This window comes from Cavia porcellus, unplaced genomic scaffold, assembly GCF_034190915.1.
Source record: "Cavia porcellus strain 051 isolate PalLab524CR breed Dunkin Hartley unplaced genomic scaffold, mCavPor4.1 scaffold_38, whole genome shotgun sequence".
NCBI lineage: Eukaryota > Metazoa > Chordata > Mammalia > Rodentia > Caviidae > Cavia > Cavia porcellus.
In genome coordinates, this window is record NW_026947521.1 from 8,287,980 (window position 1) to 8,304,223 (window position 16,244).

Here is a 16,244-nt window from a genome sequence, read left to right on the forward strand (position 1 = left end):
TTCACTCAAACACACACACACACAAGCACACACACAAAGTACTGTGGCCAACACCCTGTATTTCATGGGCAAGATCGGCCCCTAGTTCGTGAGAAAAAGTGTCTCAATTTAATCTCACCTAGCTGACATGCTAGTTTTCTAGCTTTTCTGCCACCTCTAGATAAAAATGTCACTAAATTCTTACAATAACAGCATTAAGCTGTCACCTTGAAAAGTGTCCTGCTCCCACAAAGAGGCTTTCCTCCTGCTCCACCTCCAAGCTCACTCTGGGTAACAACACTATCTTTCTCTCTGTGGCCTGCTGAGGCTTTGATATTAAAGGGCCTTACAAGGCCACCGTATCTATCGAAGCAGATCTGTCCTACACAAGCTGTGTTCACAAGGAAAGGTCACAGGCTTCTGGCCCATGTGTAGCCTCCCAGGAGCACACAGTGAACGCTGTGAGCTTCTCTGTGTGTCTTCTGTCCACAGAAGCACAGAGATTCTGGGGTACACCCACAAGGGAAACTGGGCGTCTTTCCAACTGAAGGCACCAAGGCAGCTGTGCTAGGAACAGCCAGGTGGCCCCAGGGTGGGCTTCTCGCATCACAGACACCAAGGGTCCAGATGGGCCGGCTCAGAACCTGGCCCAGGAGTTACTCCAGCAATGCCACCAGGCCATTTGGAAACATTGACTCCCATTGCTGGACTTTACCGGTGACCTAGGGTTGGTCCTCTGTGTTCCTCTGAAAGGACAAACTTGGGCTCCGCTCTGTCTAGTTACCACACACTGAGATGGTCACTGTCCTCCGTCCATCTCCAGCCTGGTACAGTCCCATGTCCACGAGTGAGCAGAGCAGCCAAGGAAGCCTTCGCATTCCAAGCTCAACCTCTAGTGGATACATGATTACAGGACAAGCAGTCAGAGAGGGGCCCAGGTCACCAGGATGGGACAGGAGCCACATGGCTGCTCATGCGGGTCCCTCCAGCTCGTAAAGGCTGCTCCAGCTTCTCCACTCAGGCTTATCCAGGAAACATCAAAGAGGCATCAGGAGAAATTCCACCCAGTGAATCTCAACCTTCAAAACCGAGGAAGAACTTTTTCTACGTATTTCTACTCTCCGGGAATATCACTTGTCATCTGTGTAACTTTTAACATGTTAAGGTAGCATGCACTGATTCTCAAAGCCACTTAGGTCTGGGGATCCACACAATACAGCTCTGTTTCCATCACATTTTAACAAAAACAAAATAAAAAACCTTCTAAGGTTACACTCCTAAAGTCAGAATCTTAAAAAATATAATCACTCTTGTTTTACTTCTTCTGAAAGACAGGAAATACTTTACCATCCAACTGTTATAACTTAATTCTTTTTTTTTTTTTTTTTTGTCTTTTTCGTTTTTATCGGTACCAGGGATTGAACTCACAACTGCCTGCTTGGAAGGCAGGCGCTTATGCTGCTGAGCTAAATCCTCAGCCCCTATAACTTAATTCTTTCATAGTAACCCATCTCTGTTCTCTTTTATTCCAAAATAACTCTCTTGCCCTATAATTTAAAATCTATAAAAGCTCTTCGAATACTTTCAGAAGTGAATAGAGTTTTTCCTACTTTTCTCCTTAACTCCACATCTTCCACCCTCGCACGCTCTCTCTTTCCTTTGTCCTCTGTCCTCAGGCCCAAGTCTCAGTCATCCCTGATTCCTGATTTCAGCTCTTCCACAAGATGGGAATTCCAGCTGACTGGGGCTTCAAGACCACACACAGCCAGAGTTCACAGGCAGTGGACGGATGTGGGGACTCAGGAGGAAGTAGGAACACGGGCTGGCCCATCTCTCCGGCATGGAACCCTGATTTGAAGATGTGGGGGTGGTGGTAAGGAGAAGGGCAACCAAAGTGGGGAGGATGGCACCTTTTCTGCTTACCATTTCCTGAGCTGTCACAGCAATAGCTTTAGAGTATTTAACCACAGTGGTCTGGTAGTCGACAAAGGTTCCCTTTGGTTCTGGGGGAGTGCCTTCATCCAGCTAGAGAGGAGAGGAAAGGAACCCAGATGTAAGAAAGGCCTGTTGAAGCATGGGTTGTTACTCATGAGAATTATAAACTTTAAAAACTAGAGAAGCTCTCAGAGATTCTTTGCCTGACTTCACGGACTCCCTCAACTTCTACGGTGAGGGCTGCAGCAGAGGTGCACACAGGATTCCCACGGGCCTCAGGTTTACATGAGAGGAGTGGGAGGCATTCTAGGGACTAAGGTTTCAGTTAAACCCCGCCCACATGAGGATGAGGCCACCCCAGAAAGTTAGGGAAGGTGTCCAGGGGAGGAAATAGCATTTAGCCATGAGGACATGAGTGAGCCCACCCACATGCAGAGGTGGGGAAGGCGAAGTGGGAGGGTGGCGGACTCCAGACTGCTAAGGGCTCTGCTAGCCATGACTCACAGAGAACTATGTCCTGAAGCCTGAAGGGCAAGATAACTAAGTGGAGAGCTTGAACACGGAGGACTGTGGCTGTGTCTTTGAGCAGCTGGGGACATCCTGCTCAGACAATTTGAATCTGAGACCTGGTTTCCGAGCTTGGGAGTGAGCCTCAAGACACTTTCCTAAGCGCTCAGCATCTCAGGTTTTTTAGAGGGGAATGGCATTTTTGAACCATTGCACGGCTGTAGTGAATATCTACTGACCTGGCCAAGAACTACATAAGGAAGAGATGATGACCACGATCATAAAAAGGACCGTGACAATAAAGGCCATGTGGATGAGGACTACAGAGAACCAAAAGGCAACCCATGTTGCCCCTCTCCTCGTCACCATCACTGTGCCTGTTGGCTACAGAATGGCACTCCAGGCGAGGACACAGGTGCACACGGGACAGAGTGCAGGACGCTGGTGAACACTAAGCGAAAAGGATGCCGAGAGGAGTGGACATGTGATTGGAATTATGGTGTGGAGAATCCGAAGATCACGATGGACACGGTGGGATCTGGGTTGGCGATGGGATCTCTGAGAAGATCTCCCAGCAGTTCTTTGCTAGCGAGACTCAAGAACACTGAGGAGGTCAGTTCACATCATGTCAGATGGTGTCTCTGGTACAGTTACACACCATAAGCTGGCACAAGATGTACCGTGAGTGAAAGAAACACCTCCAGGGTACAGAGCCCAGGACATAAGTTTTGTCAATACCAACAATCAACACCAGTTTCGGGCAAGATTTTTCAGGTAGACAGATAGAGACAAATGCCTTCATCACAGCAAAAGGCCCTGCTAGTTGGGTGGGGATGGGGTTATGAACTCTTTCATTTATTTCTCCAGTGTCAGCCACAGGCAGGGATCCCTCCTATGCATGTGGCCAAACTACAAACAAGCTGGGATACTTCAGTGAAAGGAAGTTTAGAACCCTGAGCCAGTAGTCACCAGCAACCGGCTACCAGGATGAACAACCGAGCCAGTCTGAAGCAATGAGAGAGGAAGAAGAAAGTGTTTTCGGGATTTCAAACTCACTGACAGGATTCTCCTTTATTCTGAGATAAACAGCCTGCACAGATTTTTCATATTAATATGACCTTTCATGAAAGAGTAGTGGAATAGATAGCAAGGTTTCTGTTCATTTTAGTTCTGTAACTTTCTCTCCTGAGAGCGGGCAGAAGCAAAGAGAGAAAAGACCCAATATCAGGAAATCTCATAGAGTCCCACGAGTCATTGAACAGGGAAATTAAGTTCAGAGAGCTTGAGTGACTTGTCCAAGGTCACTGCAAAAGCAGGTCACTTCATATTAATCTATTAGTGCCCAACTTTCTAGTGCTGAGGTGGAGCAGAGAATCCCCAGGGGAGCCTCCATAGCCCAAGCTCCGAGGCTGTCAAGATTGCATCCAGCAAGAACCAATCTGGGTTCACTCGTATTTTCTGCTCACCGGTCCTTGCCTTTAAGAATTCTAGACAATGAAATAATGAGTGTATTCTAGACAATGAACTAATGAGTGTATCAGTGTTTTAACTGCACTGGCACGACTCAGCTGGAAAATGCCAGCTCCTAGTGTTTGGAGCCTCATGACCTGAAGCCCTGCTGGTGGCCACATAAAGGGAAGAAGGGTAAAACATGCTGAGCAGGGCCTGGGACATCAGGTGAGGGTTTGTAAGGACAGTGGGGGCCAGGACACCCCTGCTGCGTGTTTTACAGGGCTCTGTCTGTGTTTGTGGTCTGTGTGGCCAGCACTCCCCGTTACTGCGATCAGGTAACCTCAGACTCATTTCCCAGCCCTGCCAGAGTTACGTTTCTGGAGTGGAGCTGGCAGTCCCAGCCATCACTCTCTGACGCTGGGGGCCTCAGGCTCAAAGGCAATCAGAGAAAGACTGCGCCGAGACCCGACTGTCATTTTCCAGGGATTTACAGAACATTTTCCTATCGTTATACTCATTCTAAAAAATACCTTTTCCCCAGAAGAAAAGAGTATCATTTGACTTTCTAATTTGTACTAAGAAACCTTGGACTCCATTATTTAATGTCCTTGGTAGACATGTGGTTTATCTTCAAAACTCTGGGGTCCTGATGCCCTGGAAACCAAACAAACCCACAAAGGCTTGTCCAGCAGCCTTGAGAGGGGGATTTTACTATTTCTCTAGTTTTCTGGCAAACTGCCCATATTTGAAGCATGAAAAGCCCACAGTAGAAATTAATGTGCACTCTGACAAAGCGGAGCCTGAGGTCCCTCAAGGGAGACACGGCAGTCTGGCTGGGGCTGGCCTCTTTGCCATTGAGACAATGACTGCATAATGCTTAGGGATAATTATTCTAATTATAGTTTCAAGGTATCAGTTTTTTATGGAGATACGAACAACCAATCTTCTCTAAATTAGCAATTAAAAACCACTTATTATCCTGAAAAAGATATATTAATGTATTCACAATCTGACGATGGACATTTCAAAACACAGATGATGCCCACAGTTCTCGGCTGTGCTATCACAGGATGGCAATTAGAGGTTGAAGAGCAATTACCCATCCTAATAAACATCAAACTGACACACCTCACGAAGGATTCCTGGGAGGGAGAGCAGGGTCACAGACATAAAGCTGCCTCCAGGCACATTTCCCATATTCAGGTGATAGGTCACCAAATGAGGAAATGATACTCAGGCTATCCCGTTCATCTAGAACACAGGGTCCACTAAGAGCCTTCGCACATACTGTACGTCTGCAGCGGCTCCCGCTCTTGGCTACACATCAGCTCCAGAGGAGAGTTTTCAATGAGCCTGCAGAGGTTTCCAGGCTCCACAGAGCAGGTCAGGGACTGCGCATGCTAAGAAGCTCCCTGTGATCCCTGTGATCTCCCTGCCATTCCAGAGAAGAGCATTTGAGAATCACTTCATTAGTGCATTCTGGGGTTTGTTCCCCCAAGATAAGAAGACACAAGCAGTGAATACTAATTGTTTTGATTTTACAAATAAGGAAACCAGTGATATTTTTACCATCCCTTTTGAAAGCACAGGTAAAACTGAGAGGAAGGGGCAAAGAGCTGAGAGAGGTGGACAAGAATTGACAATGAGGAATGAAGGATGTGTTGGCCATAAGACTGGACACTGGTCCACTGATAAACCTTTATGAAAAGAAGGCTTGGTGGTGTCATTCTCAGGCGCCAGTGAGCTCCTCGGGGAACAGCAGCTGGGGACAGCGTGGGACCCCATACCCACCTTGCTCATGGCCTCCGCGATGGCGTCCACCATGCCGCCCACCAGCCCCACTTCACTTGCTGCCTCATTCAGCGTCACCATGATGTCGTCCACGGCCTCCTTCATCAGCTGTGCGGCCTCCGTGATGGCGTCATGAGTGTGCTGCGCCTAGAAGAGCAAGGCGCCTCCTTAGCAGATGCAAAGACACTTGGTCCTCTGAGAACCCTGCACTTCCCTTAAGAACCACCTTAAAAATGTGGAAGACAGAAGCCTCTCCCTGCAAGGGAAACAGCAATGCTTTCTATATCCTCCCTTTCCCTGATACTGTACATTTCTTTGCAAAACAAAGGAAAAACAGAAAGCTGAAAAAGAAAAATGACTGCTTTCCCTAAGTAAGGGGAACGCTTACAACACGGCAACAAACTGAACTATGATTGACTAGTTTTATATGTTGCCATGTTCAGGACAGTAGAAAGAGAATTCCACGGGTTCCCAAATACACAAGCAGACAGATTTAACAGAAAAAACTAACATAAAGGAAAAACGCATTCAGAATGATCCCTGACACATTGTAAGTTCCTTTCTATAAATACACTGAACTCTGAAAATGTAGGTACACACAAGAGAAATACTTCTATGTAAGGCCTAAAAGACTGGGAAAGTTGTATCACAATACACAATACACTGACACCGGAGGAATCAATGAGGAACCTTCTCTAAAGGTTGGTTCTCTGCAGCTTGGTTCTCCCTGTTCCTCTGATTGTACCTGGATGCTTGCCAGTGCCAAGCCCAGGGTGGGAGTGGGTGAAGGAATGAGGAGATGGAAATGGCAGTGCTGGAAGACTCCTCCTCTGGCAGCAAGAGTGGGGGACGGGCCAATGTCTCAGGGCACAGAAACCTGGCTTCACTGCTAAGTGGCCAGGCTGGGCTACCTGCCCAGTGAAATGAATCTCACAGCATCATGCACGGAAACTCTGATGCGCCGATACAGGTGCGGGTGCCTTATTTATATACCATAGTCCAGGAGGAGAATGCGCCCTGGCCCTATGGTATGTGACTGACCTAGCACCAGCCAGTCTGTGCAATAATTGCACTGTATCTGGGTTCTCGATCTCCCCGGGCAGGGGTCACATTTCCCAGCCCACTGCAGGGAGATAATCACAGCAAGGAGCTTGATGGGGAGAAGCTTGGTAGTACCCAGAATTCATTGACCTGGGCTCGGAGGCTCCACTTCTTACGTGTAAACACATTGATGGAAAACTACTCTAGCCCCTGTTTCCAAGCACAGTAGGTCATGATGACGTTTACGGTCCTGACTCTACGTTTCCAGCCACGAGGCTCCTTTAGGAGCTGACCTGCAGTCCCAGCAGATACGCGGACATCATGCAATCCAGAGAACTCCTACTTTCACATAGTATCCTACCGGCACTGAAACCCTCCTGGGAGGGCGGAGACATGTGACAATACACAGTTCAGAGGACAGACAGACTGAGTAGGAAGAGGGGTTCGGGCTCTACCACTTGGAACAGGCGCAGAGGGGTGGGCTGACCTCAGAACGCAGCTGCTAATCCTGTACAGGCAAAGTGCCTTCTCTGTCCTCCTTGTTCCACTTTACCACTTTTACAACTAGACTTATCACTCCAAAACTATGAACATCTGGCTAGCAGAAGCGGGCTCTTAACATTTTCAGCATCCTCAGAATTCCCCTCCTAGTCCTTGGCAGATATGTGAAAAGCTGAACATGGAAAATACATGGATTTGCATTGCTACCAGCTTGACATTTCTAAGGCACAGACTGGTCATGTTGTTCCTCTGCTGAAAATCATCACTGGCTCCCCACTGCTTATAATAATGGCCAAACTGCCTGGTGTTGATCCTGACACAGAACAGCATGGTCTACCCTCCTGACTGTCTACCCATCTTCAGGATCTTCGTGTCCCTGCCTGCTTGCTACGTCTGGAAGATATCACATCCCTCTAGAACCCCATGTGAGTCTTTACCTATGCTATACTTTCTTGCCATGTTCCCGACCTCAAAGTAAAATGTGGACCAAGCTCACCCGAAATGTACTGTCATCATTTTTGTGGGCCAAAAGTATTGAGTGACACAACAGACTAAATACATGTTCCTCTTACAAACTGGCAAGGGAAAAAAAATCATACTAAATTACAGTCTCTGAGGTACAAAGAACAGACATAACATTTACTGGAAAACAACTGAGCCTCTCTTTGTGCTCAGTGGATGTCAGAACTGAACAGGTACCCAGCCAGTGTTAGTGTTCTTTCTGCTGTAATGATACTGTACATTTGTCATCCCCAAGGCTGTGTGTCTGCACATCCTGCCAAGGAAAGCGTAATTTACAAACAAACTTTAATTATGCACATTCCTTGTCTCCCTCCCCCAATTCCCTGGAAAGGCCAAGAGAAGATGGTTTCCCACTGTGGAGGGAGAGAACTAGAAGTATTTTTTCTAGAGGGGACATAGCACAGGAGGAATTTGGTGGTCCTGAGCCATATCTTGGAGGGGGGGTGTAAATAATAGGGGGAAGGGGGCAGGCAGATGAGTGAGTAGCCTGCCTCAGATGGCAGAATTTTGGGGTAGCATCATTGGCTGAAAGGAAAATTATACCATAATTTATGATTCTTTTGAATCTGTTTAATGTTAAGCTGAGGTTTCTGGTGTGAGTCTGAACACAGCAGCGTCTCCAGCCATGTGATTGCTTACACACAAACGGTACCAAGCAGTTTCCACACACATCTCGGCCGCTGCATTGGAGGATTCCCCTGAGTGGCACAAAATTTGGGTGTACCTTGGGGTTTCCGCCACCTTCTTTGGCTGCATACAGCATCTGTAGGGCCGACTCTGCAAGAGTCTTTGTCTGGTCCAGCACTGTCATCTGTTGCTGATGGTCCAGAATCTTGGAGGCGACACCGACTGCAGCTAAGATCAAGGGCTCAAAGTAGCTTGCCAGCTGTGTCACCTTCAAGGAAGAAAAGCCACAATGCATCATGAAGTTCAGGGGACACCCAGGGCAAGGAGGACCTTACTTCTGAAAGTACTTGCTAACTGGCTACTGCTTGGTTTCTACTTCCTGTAGGGATGGAGAGGGGTTCTTTGTCTTTTTGCCAAACATGGCAGAAATGCTCAGAAGTCCATTATAAGGGCCAGTTACAGATCAGAATGGAACTAATAAATTCTAGGTTTTACAAGCAAGAAACATTTAATGAACCAAAGACATTTTACAACTCAGAAGGGAGGGACGGACAGGGCAGCAGGAGAGGTGAGAGAAAAAGTTTGTGGAGATGAGAATCTTCAAAAGCTTTTCAGGAAGCTCATCTGATTGGTGTCTGGCTCCAAGCATTTGGACCAAGCCCTGGCTTTGGAATAGGAGCTAAGTGATCTCACAGCAGCCTCGAGGTTCTGTTCATGATTAGCCCTGCTGAGAAGACTAAAGAGCTCACTAAGGGACAGGGTTAGAGCTGAGCAGCGGACAGTGCTTGCCTAGCATGTTTGAGGCTTCAGGTCCAATCCAAGGAACCCCTGCCTCACCTTCCTGTACACAAAGTTCATTAAGACAGGCCTATGTCGGTGAAGGCAAAGCCCCACGTAACATACAAATGCTCATCCACACCAGCTAGCTAGAAGCTGCAGGGCCATGTGTCACATCTCCTATGCCACACTTGCTGCTAAGCGTTTAGTGTGTATTTCCTCCACAGCCATTTAAGAAGCAGAGAGCTGCGAAGTGAGGCGGTAAACTGTAGGCTTACGTCTGGCAGCGGAGAACGGGAGATGAGACAGGAGCCCACCTGCACATCCTCACTCTTGACCACTGCACTCTACTGCTGTTATTTATTTTTGTCCTGGTTTGAGAGTGAGAGCTTTGAGAGTTTATCACTTGGTGTTTTTTTTTTTTTATTGTTGTTGTGTTTGTTTTTTGCTCTGCAAAGTATTTAAAATGAAGTCTGCATAAAATGGCGACCGTGCTCTGCCTAGCATCCAGCTGTCACACTGTAACATTCTGCTGTATTATAACATGTGCCACCATCTAGTCCTGCTCAGATCCAACACACCTATGCGGACTGTTCTGTTCCACTTCCCATCCTGTGCAGTCACGACTCAGTGCTAAGTTATTCCCATCAAGGATATTTACTGGCGAAGCTCTGGCAGGCACTCACTCAGTACTTCTTCCCAGTGCAGGGAAGGAGAACAGGCATTGCAGGAATGTGGGCAGCAAGGCCACTACCAGCAAGCACAGGGCAGGGGACAAGCAGAGCGAGGGGTTCTCAGGGCTGGGAAAAGGGGTGTGTGAGTGGTGTTCAAAAACTGAAAGTTCATTACAGCCAGTGTGAGCAGCAAAAACCACACCAGCTTTGCAATCCCACAGTGGTTATACTACAGATGGCTTTCAAAGCACCTGAGCAGGGCAGCTGCTGACCCCTTCACGTACGCCTGGAAGTTTGTGCAGTGACTCGGAGGACGCCAGGCATCTGGCTGGTGAACAGAGCACAGGCTGAATGAGTCCTCGCCCTGCTCCTCCAACTCTTCTGTGGAGGGTTCCACCTGCAGAGCCTCAGCCAGTGCCCTGCGCACACACCCTGGCCTCTGTGCTCTCCCCCAGGAAGCCTGTCGCCACAGGGAAAGAGACATGGACAAGCCATGAGGGGTCAGGGCTCCACACGATCCTCTCTGCTTTCAAGATACAGCGATATGCCTAGTGCAGTAAAATCCTACAGGTTTTGTGGACTGACATTAGCATTTTCAAAGTATACTTCACTAATGCAGCTGTAAAACGTCAAGGGATGCTGCATGCTGAGAAAAATGAAATACAACAACTAAGCCGGTGCCTGCCTTCTGCCTGGAGGCAGCATGGCTGGGTCACAAAGAGCACAAGCCCTGGCCTTAGGGTCGCTGGCTTTTAATGTTCCATACTGAAAAACTGGATACAAACTTTTCCAGTGACTAAAGCTGTTTCCTTATCTGTCAGATGGGGATGAAGAATGGCACCACGCTCTTAGGACTGTTAGCAGGGTACAATGCAGGGATCGGTACAGTTGGCACCCGGTTACTCCTTACAGCATAGCGAAGGTTGGAAAAGAATGCATTTTTCCCTGTATGTGGGGAGCACAGCAAGGGCACTCGCATCTCCTGTTCTGGAGATAGGACAGAACATGAAACAGCACGCAAACTAACCCAACACGGGATTTGTAACACTTGGGACTTAATGTACCTCCAGAGTAGGTTGAATGGAGGGTGAGCCAGGAGATAGATCTGCCCACAACCGAAAGCCTGGGGTTTCTGAAAGTAATTTCATTTGGAAAGAGGGTCCTTGCCAATTTTTATGTTTGTTACAAACATAAGAATCAAACCCAGGGTTAGGCAAGTGCTTCAGCACTGTGCTGATCTCCATGCAGGTGCGTGAGAGAAGGATCTCACGATGAGACCATTCTGGCTACCTGGGCAGCTGATACATCTAGTCACAAGGAGTCACAAATCCGTGAAGGAGACAGAAGAGACACAGAGCAGCACAGGAAGCAGGTAATTATTGAGGCAGAACTTGGTATGACCATCAAGGGACAGTAACAGCCATCAGAAGCTGGAAATGGCACAGTGTGGAGTCCTCACAGTCTACTCTGCAGCCCCCAGATGGGGTACAGCAGTGCCCATGTCTTGATTCTGGACTTCTGGACTCCAGCACTGCCAGAGAACAAGTTTCTCTTTTCTAAGCCACTCGGTTGGTAGTGATGCTACAGCGGCCACAGGAAACAGACACAGGTAAGGTATGGGGATGTGCGTTTTTTCTCTTTGCCAGAGGATGGGAAGCCGCAGGTCTGGCACCCACCTGAAGGAAGGCGTGGGCAAAGGGGTTAACGCTCAGACCATGGCTCCTCTAGACACGAGGCCACAGCTACTTTTGCCCTTGCCACCCTTTCAGAAGAGATATGCATTGAGTTATGTCCTTGGACCTTTTTATTTTTAGTTAGGGTCTTAGTGAGTTGCCCAGGCTTGCCTTGAACTTGGTTTCCTGTATCTTGGTGTTATGGTTGATACATTGTGTCAATTTGAGCAGCTTAGAAGTTTAACTGAGAGACTCAGCAGAAGCCAGGGTCTTTACTCTGTAAATATCCTCTACTTGTGCAAAGGAAGGCAGGGAGATTTTGTGAGTGGTACAATTGCCCTGGAAAGGCTGGCGTGGGGTGGGGTGGGGTGGCCTGTGTACAACATAAGCCAGGAGAAGGGGCTTGTCCTCTCTTGCTCTGGCTGCTGCCTTGAAGTGCTGTCCCAGTGCCATGCCACCCTGCCCTGGAGCCAGCTGATTATGGACTAAAACCTGTAAGATAAATAAACCTTTCTTTCCCTAATTTTGGGCATCAGGTATTTTATCTCAACAACGAGAGAAAAGTAACCAGGACCCTTGGCCTCCCTAGTAGCTGGAATTATAGATATGTAACATCACGCCTAGTCAATATTATTTCTATTTCAGTGCTACTCATGAACACAGGAATTAGTCTTCCGTACTAGCACATATACTATACATATATACCTACATAGCATAGACACCTGCATAAAATTATAATATATATATACATACTATGTAATAGTAATACATACATCCACAGAAACACAGATACTGCTCTCCAAGGACGTCCGGAAATATTTTCTTACAAAATTTATAATGGAGTCAAAAACAACTACTGAAACAATGTCCAGTTTCTCTGCCAAACTATAATTCCTGTGTCCAGCTCAGTCCTACCCGCTCAGAGATCTTCACAGCTAGACAAACCCTTTCCTGATTATAAAAAACCCAGATGAAAAATCAAACTGGCCACACTTGAAAAGGCAGAGACACTGGCCATTCAAAAAAATCTCACAAAACCCCTTCTTAGAACCAGCAGGAGGCTTTGTTGCCCCTTCAGCTCTCATACAATATTGACGTTTTGAGATCAATACCTGCAGAGACTTTGGTGACCACATTTCTTGATGTGCACATCGATACGATGGCTGCACTGATAAATGCTGGGAGACTCTAAAGGCTGTTAAAAATTCAATTTCTGGCTTTTTCCTGATGAGGTACCCCTTATGAGACCAGCCAGTACTCCTTAAAGGGTTTGTAAAGTGAACTCCAACCAGGCAAAAGGTACTTGCTATGTACTCAGTGTTTGGAGTAGGAACTCAGCTGAGTGATGCCCCTGCAGCAGCTACAGAGGGAGGCTTTGGCCATCCAGAAGAAAGCCTGCAGGTTTGTTTGGTCTCATCACACATAAGAAAAGAAACCAAGGAGGAACTCTATCCCCCTGACTATGCCACTATGGGCCCGGCTGGCCAGGGACGAGAGACAGCAGACTTGAGGCTGGGCTCCTTCAGGGAAGGTTGAGAGCAATAATGTTGGCAAGTGGCTGAATCTGAGCATAGTCAAAGGAATAAAAGATCTCAATGTAGAGTTGTCTCAATGCTAGGTGGGAAAAAGTCCCAAAGGGATCATTTTTGGAAAAGAGACTGGGGAAGCTGAGAGCTATTTTTCCCCCCTGTTTTCACTGTTGTTACTACAATTCCCACCACTGAAGGGTTTTGGGAGCAGTGACAAACTGGACCCACCCTCTCCTGTTAAGGTTTATATCTAGACGTTCCCTCCAAAGCCTAACGTGCTCAGAAGTGGCGCTTTCTGGAGGTGGCTGGACCATGGGATGCCACACACATCCATGGATTAGTCATAACCCACTAATGAATTTGTAGCTAACTGTGACGCTGGGAGGTGGAGCCTGGTTGGAGGAGGTGGTCAGCGGGGGTGTGGCCTTGCAAAGGCCCCTGGGGTGTGGCCTGGCAGGGTCCCCGGGGGTGTGGCCTGGCAGCATCTATCTCCTTCCCTTCCCTCTTGATCTCTGCTCACTTCCTGTGGCCATGCTGAGGGCTGCTTCGCCTTCGTTATGCTGTCCTGTTTTGGAGTCTGCTGAGATGACAGACTGAAACCTCTATAAACTGTAAGCTGAAATAAACCTCTCCTATGCTCTGGGTGTCAGGTATTGTGACTCAGTGAAGAGACAGTAACTATTCCCTCTCTCCCACAGCAGGGTTACACATTACCTTATGTCCCAGCTGGGCTGCTTCTCCCCTGGCTGCAGTGGCGATAGGATCAATAAGATGCCCAATTTCCTGGACCACTGAAGTCAGCTGTTCCTGTAGGGCCTAAGATGGAGAGAAGTGTCAGGATCACCTGTCAGCAGTTTCCTACAATGTGGCACCAATATGAAAAGACAAGAGAAGCCACCCAGAATGGATACCCAAAGGCCTGGGTGTACCAACAAGCTACTGCTTCCTGCTTGGCCTAGTGGTGCCTCGGCTCCCCCGGGCCAAGTGCTGTCAGAGAAGAGGCCATGGCAAAGAAGAGGCCCCACACAATCGTGTGCCAGGGGCTTCCTGTTCCTGCTAGCGCTGACGACACATGCTAGTGCTACCTTTACTTCAGTTAGTCAGCACAATTACTGGAAATGTGGAAAAGCTGTGGCTTTCCCAGAAGGAAAGACAAGTCTGTCCAAGTAGAGACAGCTAATGGGGGTCAGAGGGAACACCCAGGTCCCGGTGATTGTAGAACATAATGTGGGAGAGGAAGTTGATATAAAAATGCACTCAGCTCTTTGAAACCAAGATGCTGACACCCAGTGCAGCAGGAAGATGCCAGATGGGATGCAATGGAGCAAGATTTGCACTATAAACTCACCACACTAGGTGGCACGCACACAAATATTGGCAGGAGAGCTCTGGAAGCATTTCATCTTGGGAGTGAGATGGATTAACCAGTAGCACAAGAGATCTGACCCTGTTACAGTTTGTGTTTGGATGCCTGCCCCCCACCCCCACCCCCACCCAGGGCTCATGCAACCATGGATGCTGCTGAGACCAGCATTTGTGATTGGTTCATTGTCTGGCACTGGGATTGGTGGCATGAGTGCTACACTCACCAAGGCATATAGTGTAAGGGCAGGAAGAAGGTATGTCTTTCCTCTTTTTCTTTGGATCGCCCTTGCTGTTTTGTGGGGACCATGAATGGCAGACCTGCCATACCACCCTGCCTTAGAGCCAGCTGAGTAAGGGCTGAAACCTCCAAAATCATATAAAAATACCTTACCCTTCCCCAATTTTGGGTGTCAAGTATTTTGTCTCAACCATGAGAGAAAAGTAGCCAAGACAGACCCCTTCACAGTAAGTATACTAATAGGAGATTGAGGACTAACAGATGAGAACTGAGCACACCAGCATGGAATGACGGTGTCCTGCCTTCACTAATTTCCCTTGGAACAATGCTGCCTGTGAGCTGGAGGGCTTTGGGCAGAGTTCACTCTATAAGGGGTCAGCCTAACTAGCCAATGTGAAAACCAAAGACAGTGAGAGAGAAGCTTACAGAAAAGTCCAAAGGTCTTCTTTAGCTAATTATTATCTTCAAGCTCAAGATATGATTATAGACAAGAATGTTGGAATAGTACAGCAATGATGTTTTAGAATAGGTGGTCTGTTAAAATTAATTATGGTAGAACTGGGGAGCACATGGATTTTCTAGGGAGGAAGGACTTATTTTGGGAGGGGGTGTGAAAGGGTAGAGCCCAGGGGAGGCTGACAGCTATTTTTTTTGCAGTTTAAGACAATGTTGTAGTTAGCACAATACCCAGCACTGAGGCTTTTGGGAACAGGGACATAAAGGATTACTCCTTCTGTCTTTATGGTTTATATCTAGATGTCCCCCAAAGCCTAATGTGCTCAGAAGTGGGGATTTCTGGAGGTGGCTGGACTACAGGGCATCACACACATCAGTGGCTCAGTCCTGACTTACTAGTGGATTTGCAGCAAATGTGATGTGGGGAGGTGAAGCCTACCTGGTTTTCCACACAGGCTGAGAATATTTGGGTCTTTTTTATTTTTCTAGGAATGAGTATATTGAAGCTGGTGTGAAACAGACAGCTCTGTTAATAAAAAATGAGCAGTGCCAACCTCTGGGGCTACTGCTCAGAGGAAGGGGCCAAAGCTCACTACAATTAGGCAAACATCAGCCAACAGACCACTCATATTTATTAAACACCTCTGAGTGTTAGGTTTGGTTATTTAAACAGAGAAAGTGGTAGGAATCAGGAGGCTTTGCCCAGCTGATAGAAACCACTCAACAGAAAATCCTCTTTGAAACTGGAAAATCCATCAAGAAAGGAGAAAGTGGTTCTAAGTAACGGAATGTAAAAAGTCCTTACATGCTGGGATAATGATATGCATTACAGTTTAATGCCAAATGCATTACAATTGGATGGCAAATTTGCCCATTAATCCCAAAGTGGACCAATGAGCTGTGACAGAAGCACTCTAGATGTCTAACTAGCTCTATGCAGGGTTCAGAGAAACATGGTAACTTTACATTACTAACATACGGCTTCCAGATACTGAAGGTAGATTTTCTCCTCCAGCTGTACCCACATCAGCCCTATCCCTTCTAAAAGCTTCCCAGGTTGGAAGGTTCTCTAGTGGTAAGACTCCAGCATCAGAAATGCTTTGCCCACTCCTCCTTCCCCCCAAAATTTGATGCTGAGATTCTTCAGCAACTTCAGAGCTTCTCCCAGAGACCCTTC

The 16,244-nt window shown here is 47.5% G+C and overlaps 1 protein-coding gene across 8 annotated transcripts in view; it reads right to left on the bottom strand.

The window, feature by feature from the left end:
* The window catches only part of Tln2 (talin 2), a 377,519-nt gene that overhangs the window by 52,279 nt on the left and 308,996 nt on the right, over window positions 1-16,244 (bottom strand). For all 8 annotated transcript variants that reach the window (XM_063243368.1, XM_063243367.1, XM_023562272.2 and 5 more), the window contains 4 exons: window positions 13,723-13,824; window positions 8,453-8,623; window positions 5,665-5,811; window positions 1,903-2,004 (listed from right to left, as the gene is read on the bottom strand). In XM_063243368.1, coding sequence (XP_063099438.1) covers window positions 1,903-2,004; window positions 5,665-5,811; window positions 8,453-8,623; window positions 13,723-13,824 — 522 coding nt within the window. The remainder of the gene's footprint in view (window positions 1-1,902; window positions 2,005-5,664; window positions 5,812-8,452; window positions 8,624-13,722; window positions 13,825-16,244) is intronic.